At 47.9% G+C, this 23,998-nt stretch overlaps 1 protein-coding gene across 1 annotated transcript in view; it reads left to right on the plus strand.

The window, feature by feature from the left end:
* Positions 1 to 17,281, plus strand: part of EMP2 (epithelial membrane protein 2) — a 36,323-nt gene extending 19,042 nt beyond the window's left edge. Inside the window, exons 2-5 of the mRNA XM_084881182.1 lie at positions 2,693 to 2,830; positions 4,997 to 5,093; positions 9,381 to 9,527; positions 13,167 to 17,281. Coding sequence (XP_084737308.1) covers positions 2,753 to 2,830; positions 4,997 to 5,093; positions 9,381 to 9,527; positions 13,167 to 13,354 — 510 coding nt within the window. The 5' untranslated portion in view covers positions 2,693 to 2,752 and the 3' untranslated portion in view covers positions 13,355 to 17,281. The remainder of the gene's footprint in view (positions 1 to 2,692; positions 2,831 to 4,996; positions 5,094 to 9,380; positions 9,528 to 13,166) is intronic.
* The last annotated feature ends 6,717 nt before the right edge of the window (positions 17,282 to 23,998 follow it).

The raw sequence follows: 23,998 nt of genomic DNA on the forward strand, positions 1-23,998 counted from the left end.
CACCTAACAGATGCTATCCTCTGGAAGGGGTCTTAGGAACCTGGGGAGAGTGGCTGCCTGTCGGAAAGGAATAGGGAGACTTATTTTGATTTAAAGATATAGAATCCCTTTTAGAGATTCAAGGGATCTCCTCTACTTATGAATGATTTCCTCCAAAGCTCTGGTGAGGTCACTAGATCTGAATTCCAGATGTCGTCATGGGAGAGTACTTCTCTATTTCCGGTTTTCCCGGATGTCAAACAATTCAAACCAATCTCTTGCCGCCCTTGTATTCCCCAAGGCCTTCGCCTTACACCGGACTCAAGACCTGACCTGACCCCTTGTAAACACTTGCCCTTTTCTGTGCAGGAGCTTATTCCTGATGTCTGGGATTCCAATTGAAATCACTTCAGGTGTTAAAGCAGCGCATCTCAGACATTAGGCTCTGAGAACCACCCCAGGATTTTTGCTAACACTGAAGACCACCCGTCCTTTTATGTTACATAATATATTTTCTAAATGATTCACTCTTTTAAAATTTCAATAAAGTTGTTTTAATGAGACTTTATATCTCTAGTATATATGATATTTCCATAAAAAGAGAGAATCTTAGCCCTGGCCTAGTAGCTGAGTTGGTTAAAGTATCGCCAGATACACCAAGTTTATGGGTTTGTTCCCTGGTCAGGGCACATACAAGAATCACAGAATGAATGCATAAATAAATGGAACAATACATCAATCTCAATCTCTCTCTCATTCTCTCTCCCTCTCTTCTTCCCTCCCTCCCTCCTGTCCTCTTTCTTTAAAATCAATCAATACATTTTTTAAAAATTAAAAAGAGAGAACCTTAAAATAAACATTACAATATCAAAGCAACATTGTTAAATTCTCGCTACACACTATGGCTTGCCCAAAGTTCTGCTTATTGTTGTTGTTTTTTAAAAAAAAATGGCACATGTTAGAGACAGACTAGCCCCAAACTGGATCTTTTCTCGTTGCTGGACTCAGACAATTTCTCCCTACATGGTGTATTGTTATTTGATCCCATATCAGTGCACCATCCAAAATCATGCCTTATAACATGAATTCCACACTTTGGGGAAGACTGAGTTAAAGTCCCCCCTCCTTTTTTTTTTTCCCTTTTCCAGTAAGTCTTAATTATGTGTCCATAGGCATTTGTGTCATCTGAGCTGGACAATGTGTAAAGCCATTATCACCCTGAAGTTTGTGGCCCTGCCTGGTGAGGTTGGCATTTTGTGTTCCAGCTGGCATTAAAGTAGTATCTGTGGTGCATGAGCCTTTTTTGTTTTTTCCTTTGAGGCAGCATATGATGTCAGCTAAGAGTGACGCAGGCCTACACAAAGGGGAGTTTGTCCTTCTTAAAAGAATTGAAAGAATCTCTGAGCTGGTTCACTGGGTTCTTCCAAATGATGATGCAGAGTCGCAGCTGGGACCAGCCAGGCTGAGCCCTGCAGCCACACAGCTCCTGGCTCATGGTTAAAGGTCCTGGGTCTCAAAGGCCAGCATTGGTCAGGGACTCAGGGAGTGAGAGTGAGAGTGAGCACGCTCCGAGGGGAGAGCTGACAGAGAAAGGGTGGAGCTTTTTGCACAGTGCAACTCTAAGTGGGAGAGTTGGTATCAGGAAAAGGCTCTTTTAATGATTCTCTTTTGGTGTGTTGTGGCTGCACCATCCCAGCTATTTCATCAGAGTTGGGGAGCATGGAGAACTCACACCTGCTTCTGACTGCGGAAATGCTTCAGACCAGAAATGACACCCACCCATGTTGCTTACAGCCCATTGGCCAGAATCAGTCACAAGGTCCAACCTAACTGCAAGGGAGTCTGGGAAATTCAGTCTTCCAGTGCCCAGAGGGAGGAAAAATGAATGGCAGCTGTCTGCCACATGTTGTATTTACATTTAGTAGTTGGATGTTGTTCAAGTGAGTACAGGTATTAAGAGGAAGGGTGTTTGATGGGGGTTAATTTTATAAGTGGTCAGATCACTAGGAAATATTTGTGTATCATGACTACCTTTGCTTTGTTACACAGCAGGGACTGTGACAATGAATACTCAACCCAGAGGGTGAGCTTCCTCTGGTGCTGTGATATCCCCAGAGTATTGCTGGTGGGAAAGGGGCAGATTCAGACAGCATTTAGCCCACACACAGCCCCCTCCTGCTTGCCTCAGAGCCCCTGGCAGGCCCCTGAAGAGGTGGGATGCTTTTCTGAAGGAGGGATTCTAATTGGTCCTCACCCCAAGTCCTCCACAAGGAATATTCAGTGTCTGGATGCAACAAAGAACAGCTTTGAAAAGATAGCTCTAGACTTTGTCTGATAAAATATGCAGGCAAGGAAAGACAGGAAGAGCTGCTTTTTCTTTTCTTTTTTAATAGAAAAGTCTATATCTTTATTTAAATATATTTTTATTGATTTCAGAGAGGAAGATAGAGAGAGAGATAGAAACCTCAATGATGAGAGGGGATCATTGATTGGCTGCCTCCTGCACACCCCCAATGGGGATCAAGCCTGCAACCTGGGCATATGCCCTGACCAGGAATCAAACCGGTGACCTCTTGGTTTCTGGGTCGACGCTCAACCGCTGAGCTACACCCAGCTGGGCTGCTTTTTATTTCCTTAAGCCCCAATAAAGCTTGCCCGTTTTTTCATTTTAATTTTGTCGTTGACAAATTCCAATTTCTCACACCCTCTTTAGCACACCACCTGCTCTCTCCGGGCTTTCCACGCGCCCCTCGCCCGCCCGCGCCCTGTGAAAATGCTGGTGCTCCTGGCTTTCATCATCATCTTCCACATCACCTCCGCGGCCTTGCTCTTCATCGCCACCATCGACAATGTAAGTTCCTTTTCCTTATAACCGTCCCACAGCCCCTGGACCTTGCTGTCAACAGCAGGAGTAACAACTTCCCCGGATGATTGTAACTGGGGTTGTCCGGCCCACCAAGGCATGCCCACCTCCTGAGCCTGGGCCTGAGGCTCTGGCCTAAGTGTTGGGGTCTGAAGCATCCACTTTTAGATGGGCCGGGACCTTGGTCCTTTCATCTCTGATTCCCCCACAGAGCCTGGCGTGATGCTTTGGTTGTAGGAAGCCTCTTGGGGACTCGGCTCCAATTCAGCCCTCCTGAGGTCAATGACTCCACCGTGGTGCTAGATTAACCAGTCATTTTGGGGGCCGTCTGTGCACTGTAGGAGGGTTAGCCACATCCCTGGTCTCTACCCACTGGATGCCAGCAGCACTCGCACCCCTATTTGTGACAACCAGGAATGTCTTCGGACGTTGCCAGATATCTAATGGGGGGCAAAATTATCCTTGGCACCCTAGCTCCCAGATGACCCATCCCGGGGGATCTCTGTCCCTCTCGCTTCTGATATCTCCTGAGTGACAGAAGCCCTTGTTGCTGGCCCCCCTGGCCTTACTCTCCCCAGCAGAGCCCAGGCATGGGACTTTCTGACTCTGCCCGTGCTCCCGTGAAAACTTGAACTCTTTTCCTTTAGTGTCCAGCTCTCCAGCCATATGGTAGGAATACATTTGGTAAATAATCTATTGGCATAGATTAATATCCCCACCAGCAGCAGGTGAAGATTTTACCAAAGGTCCCCTGTGGCCCGCACCTCAATCCAAAGGCCTGGCTTCCATCCTGATCATTTCAGACTGCAGAGACATTTAGAGTCAGAAACACTGCTCACACAGCTAAAAGCGCACCTTACAAGTGGCTGTCAGCTCTGCCTGCCTATAGACTTCTGTTGACTAATCGTTGTAACAGTAGTGACATAGACCCTCACACCTCCTGTCGCTTAGCGTGTGCTCACGCTGGCCAGGTCCTGGGCTAGTCCCTTTCATGTGCATCATCTCAGATGATCCTCACCTCAAGTTTATGAGATAGGGCCTCTCCTGGCACTGGGTTATGAGGGAACTGGGTCTCCGGGCAGTGAAGGCCCTGCTGGAGTTCACACTGCAGTAAGTGGCAGACCTGGCATTGGAACCGTTACAGATCTGGCCTCGGATCCTATAAGGGCAGATCAATGCAGTGACCAGGTTTGGCTTCTTGCAGGTTCCTGAAGAACAGCCGTGAGTGGGTAGGGCAGGGATCACAGTGATGCCGGGAGTTAAAGTATTTCACTTGCCGTTACCCAAAGTGCCCACGCTTGGTGAAATAAATGGTGGCGAATGTTCTTTCAGAATCTCCTTTCTCTGTGTCTTGCCTCTGGTCCCCCGGGGTCCTGAAATGGTCGCAGACTAAGTGAGCAGGATAGACAGACACGAGGGGCAGAAAAGCCATCGGCCACAGCGCCACTCCGTCCTGTGGTACGCTCCTGCGCATGCACATGGCTGTGGCCCTCACAGATGGGCATTCTTGCCAGGCAGTGAGTCACAGGCTGCTCATGGGTCAGGAATTGTGCTTGGCACTGTAGCAGGACACGCAGTGGGAGCGCAGTGGATGTCTGAGCCTGGGTGGACGGGTTGGGGAGATTCCTGTGATCTGGGGGGTGGGAACAGCAGAAACAGGAGAGAAATGAAAGCCTTTGGACTGAAGACAGGAGAGTCTCGTCTGATCATTTCATCCATAACAGGCTCCCCCCGCTTCCCCGACCAGTTTCATCACGTTCTCACTCCCTTCTGCCGTCACCCCTGTGGCCCTGGTGGAATGTACCACTGTCTGTTTATCCCACCAACCGAGCCTGGTCCCCTGTCCTCCACCTCGGGAGGGCCTGGACCATTCTGTCCTTCACTCAGACCAGCGGTGTAGTCATCACCTGGGTGCATCACCGGAGCCTGATCTCCGCCTCACCGCCAGCCTCTCCAATCAGAATCTGCAGGTCAACCAGATCCCCAGGTGACCCGCACGCACACTGCAGACTGAGAAGCACCGGTCCCAAACGCCCGTTCACCGTGTGCCTCCCACCCAATAGGAGTCCGTGTTTTCCTCATTAACACGATTAGGAGTCCGTGTTTTCGTCATTAACCACCAGCCTTTCCCTGTGTTTCCATTTTGTGTTACAGGCCTGGTGGGTAGGAGACGGATTTTTTGCAGATGTCTGGAAAATCTGCACCACAGAGAACATCACCAATTGTACAGACATCGACGACAGCTTTTCCCGTGAGTTGAAGCCAATGGGGAAGCACTGATGAAAAAGAGGCTGCTTCCCCGCCCTCTGACTCCTCACCTTCTCTGCCATCCAGCATAATGGGAGGGGTCTGGCTGGAGGTTCAGCAGGAATGATGGCAGCTGAAGGCAGGGTGGGGGTGGGAGTGGAGAAGCTAGAGGCTGGAGGGCACACCAACCCCACCTACCTTGGGCCCACCCATCTCTGTGTCTTGGCCAAGCAGAGCTTCCTTTCCTTACGCTTTCTCAGCTCCAGCCCTTATCTAGACTCTCCTTTCTCATTTATCCAAGCCTCCCCTCACCATAGGCTCAGAGACTGAATTTGACTCCCGTGTCACTTCCCGTCATCTCAATAGCTGGCTCCTTTGTGAGCTGTGTGACCTTGCCTTGGGACAGGCCATCTGAGTGCTCAGAGTGTCCTCAGCTGTAATGGAGGTAGAAGCAGTGTGCCTTCCCTGCCTGCCTCTGGGCACGAACCGAAGTACCAAAGGGCTTTGCAAATGCAGGGACATCCCACTCAGACCCATGCGGCTACTACTCTCCTGCCCTCTGGAGAGGACGGCTCTGTGATCTGTTCCAGAACTGATGCAAGAGGCACTTTGGGTCCTAGTGCCTGACAAAATACTGGATGCCCATTAACTTTGGTTTCTCAGATAACCATCGATAATTTAAGTATGTCCCCAGATATTAACATGGGACATATTTATACTAAAAAAATTAAGTGTTGCTTATCTGACCTTCATATTTAATGCGCATCCTGTTTCTTTGTGTGAGTTTGTTTACCAAATCTGGCAATCCTATTTAGGGAGCAAGGGACCCTGCTCACTGACTCCTAAAGTCTCACATCCCGTCAGGAACAACATCAACATTCATAGCACAAGCGGCAGAAGTACCAATAGAAGGCATCGTTTGCTGAAGGTCTCCTGCGAGGCACAGGGCTACGTCTTTTACCTATGCAGCTTCATAGCCCTATCTGTCAGCGACCATTGGCCCTGTTTTAAGATAGGGAAACTGAGGCACAGAGCGGAAACCCAAGGTTACACATCGAGGACTAAATGATGGAGCCAGGATTCCAGTCTTGAAGCGATGGACACTGAAGCCTGTGCTCTGAACCGCATCATGTGGTCCCTGCCACACCCTCCCCCTCAGTGCGTTTATCTGCCACGCTAACCCCGCGCTCTGCAGCCCTGGCTGTCAGTGTACGTGGTCAGCTGGGCGAGCTGGCTGTGTGCTCCGTGGCAATGTTTCCAAGTCTCTATTATTTGCATTCCGTATCCTCTACGTGGAATTATTTAATTCCCTGTTACTCTTCCTTAAAATAGCAGGGGTTGGCAGACTACCAGCCAAATTCAGTCCAATGAGCTAAGAACAGTTTTTGCACTTTTAAAGAGTTGTTAAGACAAAAATAAATAAATAAATAAATAAATAAATAAAGGTGAAAATGTAACAAGGGACTATATGGCCACCAAGCCCAGAGTATTCAGAGAAAAACCTGCTGGCCCAGCTTGAACACTGCTCATGGTTTCCTTGTATCCATTTATTTTAAAAGGGACTTTACATCCCTCCATCACTGCTGACCTGGAATCACGTGCCATAAAGCAAGGAAAACTTGTTTAAAGTGCTATATTGAGAATCAAATGTTATTAAATCCTCACCAGATGCATCTGCCTCTTGAAGGTTCTGAGACTGTTTCTGGTTCTTTCCTTGCTAAAAACAGTGGGAATGCAGACTGGTGCAGCCACTGTGGAGAACAGTATGGAGTTTCCTCAAAAAACTAAAAATGGAACTCCCATTTGACCTAGTAATCCCACTCTTAGGAATATATCCTAAGAAACTAGAAACACCAATCAGAAAGGATATATGCACCTCTATGTTCACAGCAGCACAATTTACAATAGCTAAGATTTGGAAATAGCTGAGGTGCTCATCAGCAGATGACTGAATCAGAAAACTATGGTACATCTACACAATGGAATACTACACTGCTATAAAAAAGAAGGAATTATTACCATTTGCAGCAGTATGGATGGAACTGGAGAGCATTATGCTAAGTGAAATAAGCCAGTCAATGAAAGAAAAATACCACACGATATCACTCATTTGTGGATAATAAAGAACATTATAAACTGATGAACAAAAAAGATAGATACAGAGGCAGTAAAGCACCAAACAGAATGTCAAATTACAGCGGGAAGGTTAGGGAGAGGTGGGGGAGATAAGAGATCAAACGAAGGACTTGCATGCATGCATATAAGCATAACCAACAGACGCAAAACAGTGGGGAGGGTGAGGGCATGCATGGGGGGAGGGGGCAATGGTAAGATATGTACACCTATAATAACTTAATTTAAAAAATGGAGGAAAAAAACAAACAAAAATCAAAGCCACCACCAAACCCAGATATCAGCGGTGTTATCACGTGGCGTTATACACCTGCTAACGGGCCACATGGAGAGCTCCCTGAGGTCCGCAGACACGTGTAAACCAGAGCAGAGTGAGCATCCCTCTCAGTGGGGGAGTGTCGGCCTCCAGCACTACATCCTGCACCCCCATCCCCCCACCCCCAACGTTGAAAAACCCTGTTCTAAACACGCATCCTCTCTTCCTAAGGCCATGGTCTTCATACGTCCAGGCAGTGTGTAACCATAGGCTGGGTGGGTGTCATGGACAACAGACATGTGTGTCTCACGGGTGAGAACAGACAGTCGTGCTGGTGTGCAGACAGCCTGGCCCTCGTGTCCCCACGTGGCAGAGTGCAGAAAGAGAGGATCCCATTGAAGGTGGCACCCGCTCCAGGCCAGATCCCAACAGCACCAGAGGTTCTGGTGGCGGTCATCTCGGTGTATCCTCCCGGATGTTTTTATAACGGAGCAGAGCTATCATTTACAAGCGAGAAGATGTCGGCTTCTTAAGGCCTCAGTTCAAAGAGCTTTGACAATTATTCCGTCCCCCCAGAGGGCTCCCTCGGGCCCCTCTTAGCTCAGTTCCCACCATCCCCTGCCCCGAGGGCAACCACTTCTGCCACTGTTGTTCGCTCTGCCTGTTCTTGGACTCCATGGGATGAGATCATGTGTGGTTGGGGGAGGGGACGAGGGTTCTTCCTCACTGGAAGCAGTGGGGGAGGGGCTCCATGCTCTCTGGGCAGATCTTCACGCGCCACCAGACCACACTAAGGGCCGTTGCTTCACATTCCACTAAGAATTTAACAGTATGCCTCCCTCTAGTCATTTTATAGGCAAGACTGCAAAAAGAAAAAAGGAAGGTTTTCTTTAGATTTTCCTCTGCAGCTCTGGGCACTGTCCCCTCGACCATCTTGCCTGCGTCCTGGTGATAACATCAGCCCTTACAGAGCACTCCCTTTGCGGGGAGGGCACCCCCTAAAATCCTCCCACGGGTGAGTTCACCCCACTCCCCCAGCCTGCTGAGGTGGGAGCTGTTATTGTCCCCATTTCACAGGTGAGGAAACTGAGGTTCGTGCAGGTGGCCCCTCTACACCTTGGGCACAGGTCTCCAGCTGTGTCCTTCCCGTGCTCCTGTCTTTGCTCAAGCTCCCCTGTGCCAAACCCCGATTGCTCACCCCTCACGCAAACATAGCTTTCCTTTCCCTACGGAGCGAGCACAAGGTTCACTCTCTCGAATGTACTTTCAGAAGGTCACTCAGTCCCGAGGGCCCCACGTCCCTGAGAATGCCTCCAGAGGTCTCGTTAAATCCAAGGTCCGCAAACCGTGGCTCGTGAGTGACATGCGGCTCTTTGGCCCCTGGAGTGTGGCTCTTCCACAAAATACCACAGCCTGGGCGAATCTATTTCGAAGAAGTGGCATTAGAAGAAGTTTAAGTTTAAAAAATGTGGGCTCTCCAAAGAAATTTCAATCGTTGTACTGTTGCTATTTGGCTCTGTTGGCTAATGAGTTTGCCGACCACTGCACTAAAGAACAGACACGCAAACCGACCTGTCCCCTCGGAGCTCTGGAATCAGAACCTGCCAGCTGGGAACCTGGTGGCTTGTACTTTGAAATAATCCCCCATCTGAGAGCCACCCAGGCCCGGAAGAATGCCCAGCAGGTGGTGGTTCTCCGTTTTCCAGATAAGGACACTGGATCTCGGGTCAAGTGCACAAGTGAACAAGAGCGGGAAGAGAAGACTTTTTGGCCGCTCTGTGCTCGCCTTGTGCTCCCTGCACTCTAGTCTTGTCCTCCCACTCGGCAGCTGGCCCTGTCCCTGTGCCCGGGGGCCCGGGGCGCCTGCAGTCCTCAGTCCCACACTCTTGTCCTCTTTCACAGATTACTCCACGATGCAGGCGGTCCAGGCCAGCATGATCCTGTCCACCATTCTCTGCTGCATCGCCTTCTTCATCTTCCTGCTCCAGCTCTTCCGCCTCAAGCAGGGAGAGAGGTTTGTCTTAACCTCCATCATCCAGCTCATGTCGTGTAAGTAAAACGAGAGGCTTCCTGGAATACCTCCCCTCCCAGCCAGGAGCCTGGCAGGCGAGGACTCGGGAAGGTGGGGTTGGCAGCTGAGCCCCGGTGCCTCCCTGGGACGTTTCACATTTTGGAGTTTGGATTTAGTTACGGGGTCAGGGAGGGCGTCCTTCCTGAGCCGGATCTGTAGGGTGAGGAGGAGTTGCTGCAGGATGTGCTCTGTTGGTACCGAGGGGAAGAAACAGTGTGTCAGGCAGAGGGAACAGCGTGACCAAAGCCCTGTGATAGGAGAGACTTAGCTGGCCAGGGGGCTGCAGTGTAGAGACCGGGAAGGGGGAGGCACGTTGTGTGGGAGGCCTGGTGTGATCTACACCAGACTCACAGGTGTAAGCCTGCTAGGATTTGGGGGGTCTTTCCCCCAAGCTGGTGGGAAGCCATCAACAGGCTTTTCTGCTGTCGTTTTGGCTGGTTGGTGTTAGGTGTGCCTGCTCTGGGCCCCTGGCGGCTGCTGGAGATACAGAGCTGAACAAGACACGGCCTCAATCCTGGAGGGACTTAGAGAAAAAAGGTGTCTCAGAGCACTTTGCCCTATTGTGAGTTTCAGCGATGCTGAAATCGGGTGCAGAAGCCTGTGCCACCATGGGATGGTTTGTTATTGTTCCTCAGAGAGTTAAAGCTTTCTGATGACAGAACTGGAAGCCCCTCCTTCCAGGGTACTTTCCACTCGGGAGGCAATACGGAGCTTGAGGAGGATGAGAACTCTGTACTTCGGAGACAGCCTCCTGCTTGGTGCTAACTCTACCTCCTTCCAGCCAGCCGTCTGTGTCCCAGCCTTCGTTCTCTGCAGCCCAGAGTGAAGTCCAGGCCTGCCATGCCCTCAGCATAGCCCCGAGGCACGTTACCACACACCAGCGGGATCTGTGTGCCTGCGACTGTTCTCACCCGAGAACATGCTGAGGAAGAGAAAAAGGGAGAGGGAGAGGAAGAGGGTGAGGGAGAGGGAGAGAGGGAGAGGGAGGGAGGGAGGGAGGGAGGGAGGGACGGAGAGAGAGAGAGAGAGAGAGAGAGAGAGAGAGAGAGAGAGAGAGAGAGAGAGAGAGAGAGGAATATCAATGTGAAAGAGAAACATTGATCGATTGCCTTCCACATGCTCTCTGATTGGAAATCAAACCCACAACCCAGGCATATACCCTGACCAGGAATTGAACCGGCAACCTTTCTGTGCACAAGGACAATACTCAATCAACTGAGCCACTCCAGTCGGGCTGACTCAATTTTACAACTGCGTCCTGCATCCCAGGAAACCCCTCAGTCCTGGGCATAGAGGATGGCTGGTCACACACAGCATCCTTCTCTGAGGGCACCTTACCTGACAAGCCAGGGTGCAGGCAGAGATTAAAGTATTTCGATCATAAAAAACCCTAGAGGGTCACTTGGTCCCCGAGCCCCCAGTCCACCAGGATCCCTCTGGGGACCTGTCTAAAGTGCAGCTCCCAAAGGCCCATCGGGACCCGTTGGTTAGAACGTGGGGATGTGTGTTCTCATCCATGAGCCCAGCACTTGGGAGCAGTGACGCAGACCCAGACCCAGTGAGGCCGAGAGAAGTAATGTGACTTTCCCAAGGGCACCCGTGAGGGGGTGTCTGCTCTGCCTCTTCCTTTACTTTCCTGTGTCTCCCAGCAAGAGGCACAGACACCCCAATACTCACACCATTAAAGGCCATTGAATTTCCACACTTAGCATGCAGAGACGGAGTTGAGTTTCCCATTCAAGTTTCCTTTCTGTTATTGTCTCCATTTGTCTATTTTTAAAATATATATATTTTATTGATGTTTCTATAGAGAGGAAGGGAGGGGGATAGTTAGAAACATTGATGAGAGCCGAGACCGGTTTGGCTCAATGGATAGAGCGTCGGCTTGGGGACTGAAGGGTCCCGGGTTCGATTCCGGTCAAGGGCATGTACCTTGGTTGCGGGCATATCCCCAGTAGGGGGTGTGCAAGAGGCAGCTGATCGATGACTCTCTCTCATCGATGTTTCTAACTCTCTCTCTCCCTTCCTCTCTGTACAAAATCAATAAAATATTTAAAAAAAAAAAAAAAGAAAAAAGAAAGAAAGAAACATTGATGAGAGAGAAATACCAAACAGCTGCCTCCTGCACACACCCCACTGGGGACGTGCCCACAACCAAGGCATATGCCCCTGACCAGAGTCGAACCCGGGACCCTTGAGTACACAGGCTGACGCTCTATCCACTGAGCCAAATGGGTCAGGGCTTTCTATTTGTCTCTTAAGGCCACTTAGTCAAAACTGGGTTACCTTCATACAAAAGTTACACACACCCCTTTCCCGTCCACAACTACTCCTTTGACCATTTTCTGGTCCGAGGACCTGCCCCTCCCTCTTCTTCCCCAAGCCTGCAAGGTTTGGACGCCATATCAGTCAGTGATGTTCAGGTATGAGCAACAGATGCTCTAACGTTCGCGAGAGCTGGGTGCCGGGGCAGGTCACGTGATTCAAAGAAAAAGCTGGACACCGGGTTTTGGATAGAGGCTCCAGGCAGCAGGAACTGATGGGCAGTCCCTTCAGCGAGATGCTGGCAGAATCCTTGTGAATCAGAAGACAGTGTGACTTTCCCCTAGATTCAAACCTCCAGAATCGGCAGAGATTGTCATCCACTCAACCCCCAGGTAGAGAAGGGCTGATGGACAGTCCTACCTGGCCAGGAGAGGCCACAGGTCCCGCAAGGAAAACCAGGGTGCTTAACCTCATCCTAGCGTTCATGTCTTTCAATCAAGTTGCCTTTGGCTGCAAGTAAGAGAAAATTCCAATTAACAATGACTTCAGCCACAAAGACCTCTGCTCTTTTAATAGAACAAATAGGAGGTGGAAGGTGCCAGAGTTGGTCCGGCAGCTCAGCAGCAGTATCCCCAACCCCCACACCTCTCATCCTTCTATGCCCTCATCTTCAGAGTGTCAGTGGCAACCCTCTCATGGCCCCCAAAAGGCTGCCACAGCTCTGGCCATTCCATCCTGACCGAACAGGCTAAAGCAGTCCTCAAGGGAAAGTACAGAGCTGAGTAGTGGGGGACAGACATTGTGCAGAGCCTGCAAAGACTGAACCATCTACTGTCCAGCTGATCCCTGCTTAAATACATTATGTCTTATCTTCTGGGCTCAGCACATGGTTGTACAAATAAAATTGGGTTCAGCCTGGCCAGCATGGCTCAGTGGTTGAGCGTCGACCCATGAATCAGGAGGTCATGATTCAATTCCCAGTCAAGGCATGTGTCCAGGTTGTGTGCTCGATCCCCAGTGGGGGGGCGTGCAGGAGGCAGCTGATCAATGCTTCTCTCTCATCATTGATGTTTCTATCTCTCTCTCCCTCTACCTTCCTCTCTGAAATCAATAAACACATATTTAAAAAAAAAAAAAAAAAAATTGGGTTCAGCTAGCTAGCAAGAATGGGCAGCAAAATGGTGACAAGGGGAGGCAGATAGTCAACTAAAATATTCGTTATCATCTTTCCAATAGACTAAAACAAACACCCATAATAATAAAAGCTTAAATTGGTCCTTAATAGTCCCCTCGGGGGCCGGGGACACACTGCGGTCAGTGACTTATTGGTATCTTCACTTTTTTTCTCCCAGGCCTGTGCGTCATGATTGCAGCTTCCATCTACACAGACCGACGCCAGGACGTTCACCGCGGAAACGTGGAGTTCTATCTTCAGGCCACAGAAGGCTCGTACGGCTACTCCTTCATCCTGGCCTGGGTGGCCTTCGCCTTCACCTTCATCAGCGGCCTCATGTACCTGATCCTGAGGAAGCGCAAATAGACCGCCGGCGCTCAGTGGCTCTCACGCAGTACAGAATCTACATCCAGATAACCGTTTTGTATATAATCCGTTTTGTGTGATTTTTGTTGTTTTTTGTTTTGTTTTGTGGTTTTTCTAGCAAACATATTGTTTCCTTTAAAAGCCAAAGAGAGAGAAAGAGAGAGAGGGAGTTTTTGCATTCTTGAGATCAGAGAACAGACTATGAGGCTGGAATTCAGAACTCCCGCCGTGGGAAAGTCCCAATGAGACAAAGCCAAAAATCCAGCAATGCTCAAATCCTAAAATGCTCAGCAGCGTGTTTCCTTACCACGGGGACAGGATGTGAAGACAAGAGGCCAAGAAAGCTAGGTCTGGGCCACACCATGTGCTCCTCACCTCAGCTTCCCTTTCCCCAATCTCTGGGTGTCAGTGGTGGAAGGTGGGGTGAGTGGCGGCCAGGTGAGGGATGAAACCTCCTCAGGTGTTTAGCCAAGTTCCATGTGAGAAACAGGTGTGGACCCTGGTGTTCCGCCTGTATCCAGACCACAGCCCTAACTGCCTATAACGGGCTAGGTCCAAAAGGTGCCACCGAAATTTGCAGATGGCGTCCCCTGTTTGCCTTGGGAGGGAGGTTCAGATGTGGGCTCACCCTGAGGCAAAGACTTTCCTTTTGTGATCCCTAGGACACCTTGTAAAATGCACATTATCGGGTACCCATCCCCAGACCTATAAAATCCCAGTCTTCTGGGGCGGGGCCCGGGAGCCTGCCTTACTAACAAGCTTCTTCGTGATGCTTATGTGCCTTAAAGCTGAGGGCCACAGTCCCAGAACCCGGGGAGCAGAACTGCCTCTCAAACATTAAAGCTCTCATCATATCAGGTTGGGAGGTGGCTCTAGAGTAAGGTGATTAGACGTCCCGCTTTTGGCCAATCTCCCCCGAGTTTTCTCCCCTGGAGTCGCGCAGGGCCCATGTCAGAACGCAGAGAGAGGGCGTCCGGGAGGGCAGGCCGAGGGCGTGGCGTATGCAGATGAGCAGCAGCGCAGGGGCTGCCGGGCCCACGCGGCCTGCGCCTCCACGTCCCCGCACCCGGAGATGGCAGCGCCCCCGGGGTTGCTGTGGCGACGGGCGCAGTGGGCGCTTGGGTCCAGGGGCGGCGGGGGCGCAGGGGCATGCGGAGCGGAGTGACCGTGTGGGTGGTGGCTGTGGGTGAGGGAGTAGGCGGGGTACGCAACTCATACTTACCTGGCAGGGGAGACACCATGATCACGAAGGTGGTTTTTCCAGGGCGAGGCTTATCCATTGCACTTCGGATGTGCTGACCCCTGCGATTTCCCCAAATGTGGGAAACTCGACTGCATAATTTGTGGTAGTGGGGGATTGCGTTCGCGCTCTCCCCTGGTCCTCTCGTTTGCGAAAGTTAGACATCAAAGCTCTCCTGGGCATGTTAGCTTAAACTTTTTCATCTGTACTTCCTGTATTTTATGTGGCTTTTTGCAGCTTCTTACTCTAGACCCCACTGCAGACCAAAGCCCTGGCCTCCATCAGCTCTGGATTCTTCCCTGTCCCTAACTCAGCTGCTTTCATCTGGACCACCCAAACTCCAGGCCCAGGCCCCACACCCCAATAGCCAGCCATCCTGGGAGGCACAGCCTCCTTATAACCCTAAGTCAGAAGGCCTCTCCTTTCTCTTCCTGACCTGCCTTCTAAGCTGGATGGCCTCTACTAACTCCATTTCTGGAGCCTCAGAGGACCCACCCACCATCCATTCATTTACCCATTCATTCATTCGTTCATCAGCATAAGGCTTGGTGATAATTTCTCCTGGGGCTCATTGTCTAAGGAGAAGATGAATTAAAAAACCAATTAGGAAAAACTATAAAACCTCTGATGAAGGCTTCGAAGACAGTACCCAAGGATTGAAAAGAGAGGCCGGTGGGTGGGAAGGAACCTGCTTTGTGCCTGCCTATCTTCAAATACCCTGGGAGACATGGAGATCACCCTAAACATCGCTCGCTCAGCCCCGGGCAGCTGGCACTTGTTGGGCAGCATTGTCTATTCCATCAAGAGAACGTTTAGTTCTGTGGAGCATCCCAGGGTCCTGATAGCCCATGAAGCAGTGGCAGGAGCCCGGTCTGCTGTGGTTCTCAGACATGAGTGAGCCCAAGGGCCACTCGGGAGAATCTGCCTTGTCAGGGTCTAGGTGGGTGGGTGTTCCAGACAATTCCGAGACTCTACTGACAAACTCGGCTTTGGGTGTAAAAGTTTGTCCTTAGGTGTAAAAGCACCGTGAGGTGCGGTGCGTGGCAATGCGCCTGACCGTGGGGCGTTCCCCGTTGAATGAGCTCTTTGTGCGTCTCTGTCCTTTTCCTCTGTGCTCTGAGCACGCTTCTGGGGAGGTATGCCTAGGCCAGTGCGACCTGTTGGCCACGTCTCGGCACAGGTGCTGCTTAAATGCTTCTGCACTTGACCTGCTGAGTGGCAGCCATCTGCCATTAGCCCAGATCTGTGTTGAGCAGTCTAGGGGCCACCGTGAACTCCTTTTCAGTGCAGGATTTGGGTTTTTCTGTCCATCTACTCATTCATTCATTTATTGTTCATTTTCAACAGAGTACTCCATGCCTGCTATGTTCCAGGCAGGGTGTGAGGCTTTGAAAACACTGGTGAGCAAATCCAGACATCCTCCCTGAGGCAGGACAACCCCTCCCCACAGAGAGACCACCAACACAAGGCAGGCTGACAGACCAGGATCAGGACAGAGTGCACCTCCTGGAAAACTCAGGCCCGGGGTGGGTCAGAGCAATCACATTCCTGGGGTTTGGAGGATGCTATAGGAGCCTCTGGAGGAAGGTGGGTCTAACGTGCCCCCAGCTTTCCAGCCAGGTGGCTTTTCTCTAGCTTCCTGGTGGCCACATGGAAACAAGCAAGCAGCCCTCAGAACCAGAACTCTGGTAAGCCTCATCCCCAAGTCTTTCCTTCTCCAGAACTTGAGGGGTACACGAGAATCTGAAATGACCCCTGGACTTTCCTGGCTGTACAGCACTTACATCCACATCCACTGCGATGGCAAGGTTTTGTGACTCATGAGAGCTGCCTGCCCTGCATTGCGGAGGTGGGAAAGAGGTAATGCATCAGGGAGAAAATACCCACATTTCTTCTCTGTAGGCAGAATCAGCCCTCACTCGGTGCTTATGATCCATTACTCAAGAACTTCAACAACAAAGAAAACTAACTGAGTCATCAGGAAGCAAAAATTAGGACCAAATATATTACTGGTAACAACTGTATTTGAAGGAACTGTAGTTTGCGCATTTTAGGACATTTTTATACAGTACTGTAATCCTTTCATGGAGGGGCTACGGATGGAGACAGACTAACTCGTCTTGTTACATTAAAATTACTTCGGGTCTCTGTTATGTGAGTTTGGAAAATTGATGTATGTGTAGCTCTGAGTGAATGTAAATATTTCTACCTGAACACAGGAGAATTGGAGACCTCCCTCCCAATCCTCCATCCTCTGCGACAGGTCGGTGGCCTGTGTGCATCCCTAATTGACAGGCCGAGGTCCTGGGATGCTCTGTGTTAACTAATGCCGAGGACACCTGGACCCCCGAGCCTGTATGTAAACACACTAAACATAGTAGCTTTGATAGAAGCTGTAGCATCTTTTAGAATCTGCCTGGGTGGGGAATGACTAAACTTGCTAATCGTTGAAAGGTTACTTATAACACAGCGAGTTGGGCAGTTTTGTATATTGGGGGCGCGGTGGTGATGAGGACACACAGGGAAAGGCCTAGAGGTTACGTCTGAATCTTGGTTTGTGGACAAATGTGATTTTTAGGGTAGTTAAATACTTTCTCCTTAATGTGCCTTTAAAATAGTACATTTTCTATGTTTTGTATAATCTGAAACTGTACATGAAAAATAAAAGTTTAAAACCAAATCGCCCAGAGCCACAGCCTCGAATGTGCCCACGCGTGCCAGCATCTAGGTTGGGAATGCTGCCATGTTGAGTGGCAGGGTGGGGGTCATTTGATTTCTCATCAAGATGAAGGTGTGGTTTTTACGGCTAGTAGTTGGTGCCTGTCAGTTCGTCAGAGGACAGACTCCCACTGCCATTGCTTCCTGGAAGAACCAACCGCAACTGCCCCGGACCTGGGCTTCCAGAAGGCCGCATCCTGGGTTAATGATCTGCTAACACCATCTTAAACTTCCTTAATGATATTTCAGCAAACAGCCCCACATTCTCATTCTGCAATGGTTCCCACAAATTAGGTACCCAATCCTACTCTCTTCCTTTTTCTTTTTTTCAGATATGGCTTACATTCAGTATTTTTTTGTATTAGTTTTGTGACTGGGTTGGGTCTGGGCCCCAAGGGGGTCTGTATAGGGCTGACCAGTAATGTGTGGGTTCTTGACTTTGTGTAGGAAGGATTGCACAACACCAGTCTTGGTGATTTGGAGAACACATTTATTCAAGCGGGGGACAGCAAGACAAAGGAAGGGCTTAGGGTAGAAGAAGCCAGGAGAGAGCCTAGGTGGGCTGCTTTGGCTCACTGAGAAATAAGTCACAGTAAATAAGGTGAGCTCACTGGGAAGTCAGAGAAAATGGGGGCCTTGGAGACAAGTTCAGGGAGTAAGCCTGGGATGAACTGTAGCTGCCCGCTGCTCCCCTGGTTGCAAGTCTCATGAGAACCCATAGAGTTTAGGGGGAAAAAAGCAGAGATGCAGGTGTAGGGGGTGCTCTAGCAAGAGCATGCCATGGATCCTTTGTCTTGAGGCTTTTTATCTTTCTCTGGCCAGTGGGAATCCCAGAGAAGGTCTCAGAAGAGGTCTTAGCAGAATATTCATTAGCTTTCCAGGTGTGACCTTCAATATGTTGATCCATCAAAAGGTGCGTATATAGGTATCACAAGTTATTTCCTGGTTAGTTTTATTTTCAAAGAACATCATTGAAGAAAAATGGGACAGAGGCTGTTCTACCCCCAGACGGTCTGGAATGTGGAAACTATTTGTTCCTAAGTTAGGGAAGAGAAAACCTTATGATTCATTAGCTCACTGTAAACTCAAATTATTTGGCCTTGTTTAATTATTTTGCCTCAGTTTCCTTTATAATACTTGTCAGGGAATTTCCCCTAGCTTTTTACTAACCTGCCACAGTTTCAGGTGTACAACATAGTGGCTAGACAATGCTATACTGTACAAAATGCTCCCCCTGATATTAATAAGCCAGCCTGTTCTTTAGTTTGTATTAATGAAGACTTCTGCTTTAAAGGTTTTGGTGATGATGAAAATAAGACTGCCTGTATTAGACACCCCGCTGGAAAAAAATCAGCCAGAAAAAGAGAGAATGGAGAGATCTTTAATTTTTTCCCTAAGGAATGCCAAAATTAGTTAAAGCTACCTATCTAAGGAACCCATGTTTCCTTGTCTCCACACAGGGGTTGCAAACTAAAACTTCCAGGGGCCACTGCCCATATTCTTTGTTTCTGGGTTTTTGTCCATTTGGTAGGGGGGTAGTAGTCACTCCAGACCACTCAGTTTTATATTTATTCCATTAGGGAAATTATCTTTTCACCCACCAAATATTTGTGGCCTAGCATGACTTATGCTGGAATATGAAAGTCTACTTTAAAACTTGCCTTGCCCATCTCTGCAAATCTCCAAATCCTTAGAGATTCTTCATCTATTTTAAATTGTAGGCTTCAGACAGAAAGAATGTCAGTAAAGCCATCTTTTCTTCCATTTTTTCCGTTAGATGGACCATGTTTGCCCCAAGATTGACTTTTTCTTATAGGAGTTTATGGAGAGCTCTAAGAAGATGAGCATGGCAACATCCCGATGTGTTTCTACAACTTTCTCTACTACTATAACATCCACAGGTACATGGTGGATAAAATAAGTGGAAATTTATTTTTGTTAATTTCTTTATTGACTTTTAGAGAGGGAGGAAGGGGAAGAGAGAAACATTGATGTGAGAGCAAAATATGGATTGACTGTCTCCTGTGTGCTCTCTACAGGGGACTGAGCCCACAACCCAGGCTTGCTCCCTGACCCAGAACCAGACTGGTGCATGAGATGATGCCCAAGCAACTGAGCCACACCAGCCAGAGCAAAATAGGTAGCAATTTAAATCAAAGTTAAACTATGACCTGTGGGCCAAATCAGCCCAATACCTGATTTTGTAAAGATTATTGGCACACAGCCACACTCACTAATTTACATATTGTTCCTGGCCACTTCCAAAGGCAGAGTTGAGTAGTTGCAAAAGAAACCATATGGACCACTAAGCTTAAAACATTTACTATCTAGCTCTTTACAGAAAACGTTAGCCAAACCTTGGTGTAAAGCAAATGTTTTACAATAGCAATGCAAGGGCCTGGAAGGCCCTCTGTTCTGCCACCTCCACAGGGCCAATTCCACTTTAGAGTGTTAGTTGCTCATCCCAAATTTAGGATTAGGGTCTTAGTTGCAAGCAACAGTGACTGCAGGTGATTTAGACAGAAAAGGAATTTATTAAAAAGGAAATCAGGTAGCATACAGGCTTGGAAATATACAGCCAACTCCCCACCCTCCAGTTGCCTCAGATTGTTCCATGGGACAGTTTGTTAAGGAGATGACTGTTCCGACAAGATGGTACCACATGCACCAGGAACTCGATTTACATGACCAATACCTCTGACGGAAATCACCCAGGCTATCCCTACTTCTTTTGGATTCAGAGCCTGGCTGAGTCATGTGACCATTCATTCCTTGCTGCAAGGGAGGCTGGAAAATTATTACCAGGCATTTTTAGTTTATGTGGTGGGTGGTATGTTCCGAAATCCACCAAACACGGAAGGAATGGCATTCCCCAACAAAGGATACTGGGCAGTCCAACAGATGGTAAATGCCGCTTAATCCCATCAGGAGCTAGTGTCCTATTTACCCACAGCTAAGCCAGTCCATATATACCCCACCTATATGCTCTTTGATTTATGGGTAGACAGCCTGCACTATTATTTACTGAACATTTTTCTTTAAATCACCTTTTACAACTAAACTACAGAAAAACCATCATTCAGAACCACCTGGGATTTAACAGAATAAACTAAGTTATATCCTACAACTAAGGATATAAAAAAGTAGCCACATCCAGACTGGTAGGAGAGCTGGTCCCACACCAGACAAAAATCTGCAAGAATATCTTGGATAAAAAAGGTATTTTCTGAGGAGCAAGGGGTCCCAACCCCACACCAGCCTCTCCCCACCAGCCCAGGGTCCCAGCACCAGAAAGAGAAGTCCCCATGACCTCTGGCTATAAAAACCAGCAGGGATTGTGACTTCCGGAGTCTCAGGCAGTACCTCTTAAATGGCTGGCTCAGACCTACTTGGACTTGTTCACTCTGAATTCCAGCACTGGGGCACCAAGAGCATATGAAGAGAAACTGAGTTGTCTGGCATTGAAGCAAAAGCTGGAGGGGCAGTTTTATCCCAAGCAGAAGTGCTGGCAGAGGCCATTGTTTCTTTGCTGAGCCCTCCCCCAACAGAGCCAGCAGGCAGGTGCCATATCAGAGTCTCCATCAACCTGGCTATCACTGTTCACCTGCCCCAGCGATTCCCTGAGATCCTGCCCCTCCCAACTCTGGTTCCAACCCAAGCCATTTCCAATGGCTTTTCCATATAAACAGCCCATCTTGGCTCATGCTTGGATGTTCCTAAAATACCTAAAAACACACACACATACAAAAAATAAAACAGTATCTGGCCTCCACATGCCATGTATATCTTGCTAAGTGGCCTCAGGTCCAGCACTAGCAGCAGCTGACCTTTGTTCATAGCTTGGCCTCTGCTGGGCACCTCCAAGACCAACACAAGTAGCAGACACCTACTGGTTGCTTTGTAGTTCATGCCAGGTGGTCCAGTGCAGGGCACAAGTGGCAACTGACTTCCTGGGAGGCCTCAGAGATACACTCCTAGTGGAAGCTTCAGGCCACATCTAAGCACCACCTCATCTTCTCCATAAGGGACATTCTCAAGGGGAAAACTGAGCAGGCACCAGAACCCCATTGAAATAAGTCCTGCAACATGAGGTTGGCTGCTGCACAGCTGATCCACCAGGATGATCACAGCCATTCCTCACAGCCAATTAACCCGGTGATATATCCCTCCCAGTTGAGGTGCCAACAGCAATCAAGGCTCAACTACAACAGGAGAGTGTATATAGTTCACATGGGGTAGCAGCACACATGGAGTGCCCAGCTCAGGTGATCAGGGAGGCTATGTCACTGGACTCTTCAGGACACCTGCTATGTAAGACCACATTACAAAGCTCAGCGGACATAGAAGCTCTACCCAATACATAGAAACAAACACAGGAAGGCTGCCAAAATGAGGAGACAACGAAACATGTCCCCAATGAAAGAACAGAACAAAACTCCAGAAAAAGAACTAAACAAAATGGAAACAAGCAATATGCCAGATGCAGAGTTCAGAACACTGGTTATAAGGATACTCAATGAACTTAGGGGAAGAGTAGATGAACTTAGTAAAAACTAAAACAAAGAGGTAGAAAATATAAAAAAAACGGAACTAGAAAACATAAAAAGAACCAGTCAGAAATGAAGACTACATTGACTGAAAAGAAAAATACATTACAGTAGAGTAAATGAAACAGAGGATCAAATCAGAAACAGAAAACATCCAATCAGAACAGAAAAAAAAAATCCAAAAAAGTGAGGACCTTCTGGGACAACTTCAAGCACACCAACAATTGCATCATGGGAGTACCAAAAAAAAAAAAAAAAAAGGAGAGAACAAGGAATTGAAAACCTATGTGAAAAATAATGACGCCGGGACCAGTTTGGCTCAGTGGATAGAGCGTCGACCTGAAAAGTCCCGGGTTCGATTCCGGTCAAGGGCATGTACCTTGGTTGCGGGCACATCCCCAGTAGGGGGTATGCAGGAGGCAACTGATCGATGTTTCTCTCTCATCGATGTTTCTAACTCTCTATCCCTCTCTCTTCCACTCTGTGAAAAATCAATAAAATATATTAAAAAAAAAGAAAAAGAAAAAAAATAAAGAAAAATAATGACAAAAACCTTCCCTAACTGATGAAGGAAACAGACCATACAAGTCCAGGAAGTGCAGAGTCCCAAACAAGATGAATCCAAAGAGGCCCACATCAAAACACACAATTAAAATGCCAAAGGTTAATGACAAAGAGAATCTTAAAAGCAGCAAGACAAAAGCAGTTAGTTATCTACAAGGGAGCTCCCATAGGACTGTCAGCTGATTTCTAACAGAAACTTTGCAGGCTGGAAGAGATTGGCAAGAAATATTCAAAGTTATGAAAAGCAAGGACCTATATCTAAGATTATATAGGTCCTTGAAAGCTATCATTTAAACCTGAGGAACAGAAAAAGAGCTTCCCAGACAGGAAAAAACTACCAGTATTACATGAAATGTTAAAGGGTCTTCTTTAGAAGAAGAATATATATATATATATGAATAATAAAATTATTATTCAGTTTTAGATACATGTGTATCTATTAACCATCAATTTAAATGCAAATGGATTAAATGCTCCAATAAAAAGACATAGTGAGGCTAAATGGATAACAAAACAAGATCCTTTCATATGCTTTCAGATAGACACACAGACTAAAAGTAAAGGGATGGAAAGAGATATTTCATCAAGATTGAAATAAACAAAGAAAAGCTGGAGTAGCAATATTTACACCAGACAAAATAGATCTAAAAAAAACAACCCATAAAATAAGTGAACAAGCAGAACAGAAACAAACTCATTGATACAGAGAACATTTTGATTATTGCCAGATGGGAGGTGATATGGGGGCTGGGTGAAAAAGGGGAAGGGATTAAGAAGTACAAATGGGCCGAAACCAATTTGGCTCAGTGGATGGAGCATCGGCCTGCAGACTGAGGGGTCCTGGGTTCAGTTCTGATCAAGGGCATGTGCCTTGGTTGCGGGCACATTCCCAGTGGGGAATGAGCAGGAGGCGGCTGATTGATGTTTCTCATCGATGTTTCTAACTCTCTATCCCTTTCCCTTCCTCTCTGTAAAAAAATCAATAAAATATAAAAATAAAAAAGAAGTACAAATGGTAGTTACAGAACAGTTCCAGGGATATAAAGTTCAGCATAAAAAATATAGTCAATAATATTGTAATAACTGACTATGTATCCTGTCAGATTGGTACTAGATTTATTAGTAAGTTATATAATGTCTAGTCACTGGGTCGCACACCTGAAACTAATATATATAGTATTCTACATCAACTATGACTGAAAAATAAAAATTATTTAAAGTACAGTGTATAAAAATAACAATTAAAAAAAATCAGCACCAATTGTCATAGGGACCCAATTAAAAAATTAGATATGATTAAAAATAACTATGCATGTTATTGCTTATTACCAACTCTTGTCTGCAGGAGGGTTTTAGCCTTAGGGCTACTCTTTCCTAATTAAGAAAGTAAGTTAGTAACAGATTGTCCCGACCAGTGGGAGATCAACGTGGGGGCGAGGAGGCACCTAGAAGGGAATGATAGAGGACAGGAGACGCGAAGAAATGGAGGCAAGACAGGGTTCTGATCAAGCCTCGAATTTTATTGTTGAAGTTGCAATATATATATACAGGCTGTAGGGGGAGGTTGCCGCTAGG

This window comes from Pipistrellus hanaki, assembly GCF_964339955.1.
Source record: "Pipistrellus hanaki genome assembly, chromosome: 4".
In the NCBI taxonomy this organism is placed as follows: Eukaryota; Metazoa; Chordata; class Mammalia; order Chiroptera; family Vespertilionidae; genus Pipistrellus; species Pipistrellus hanaki.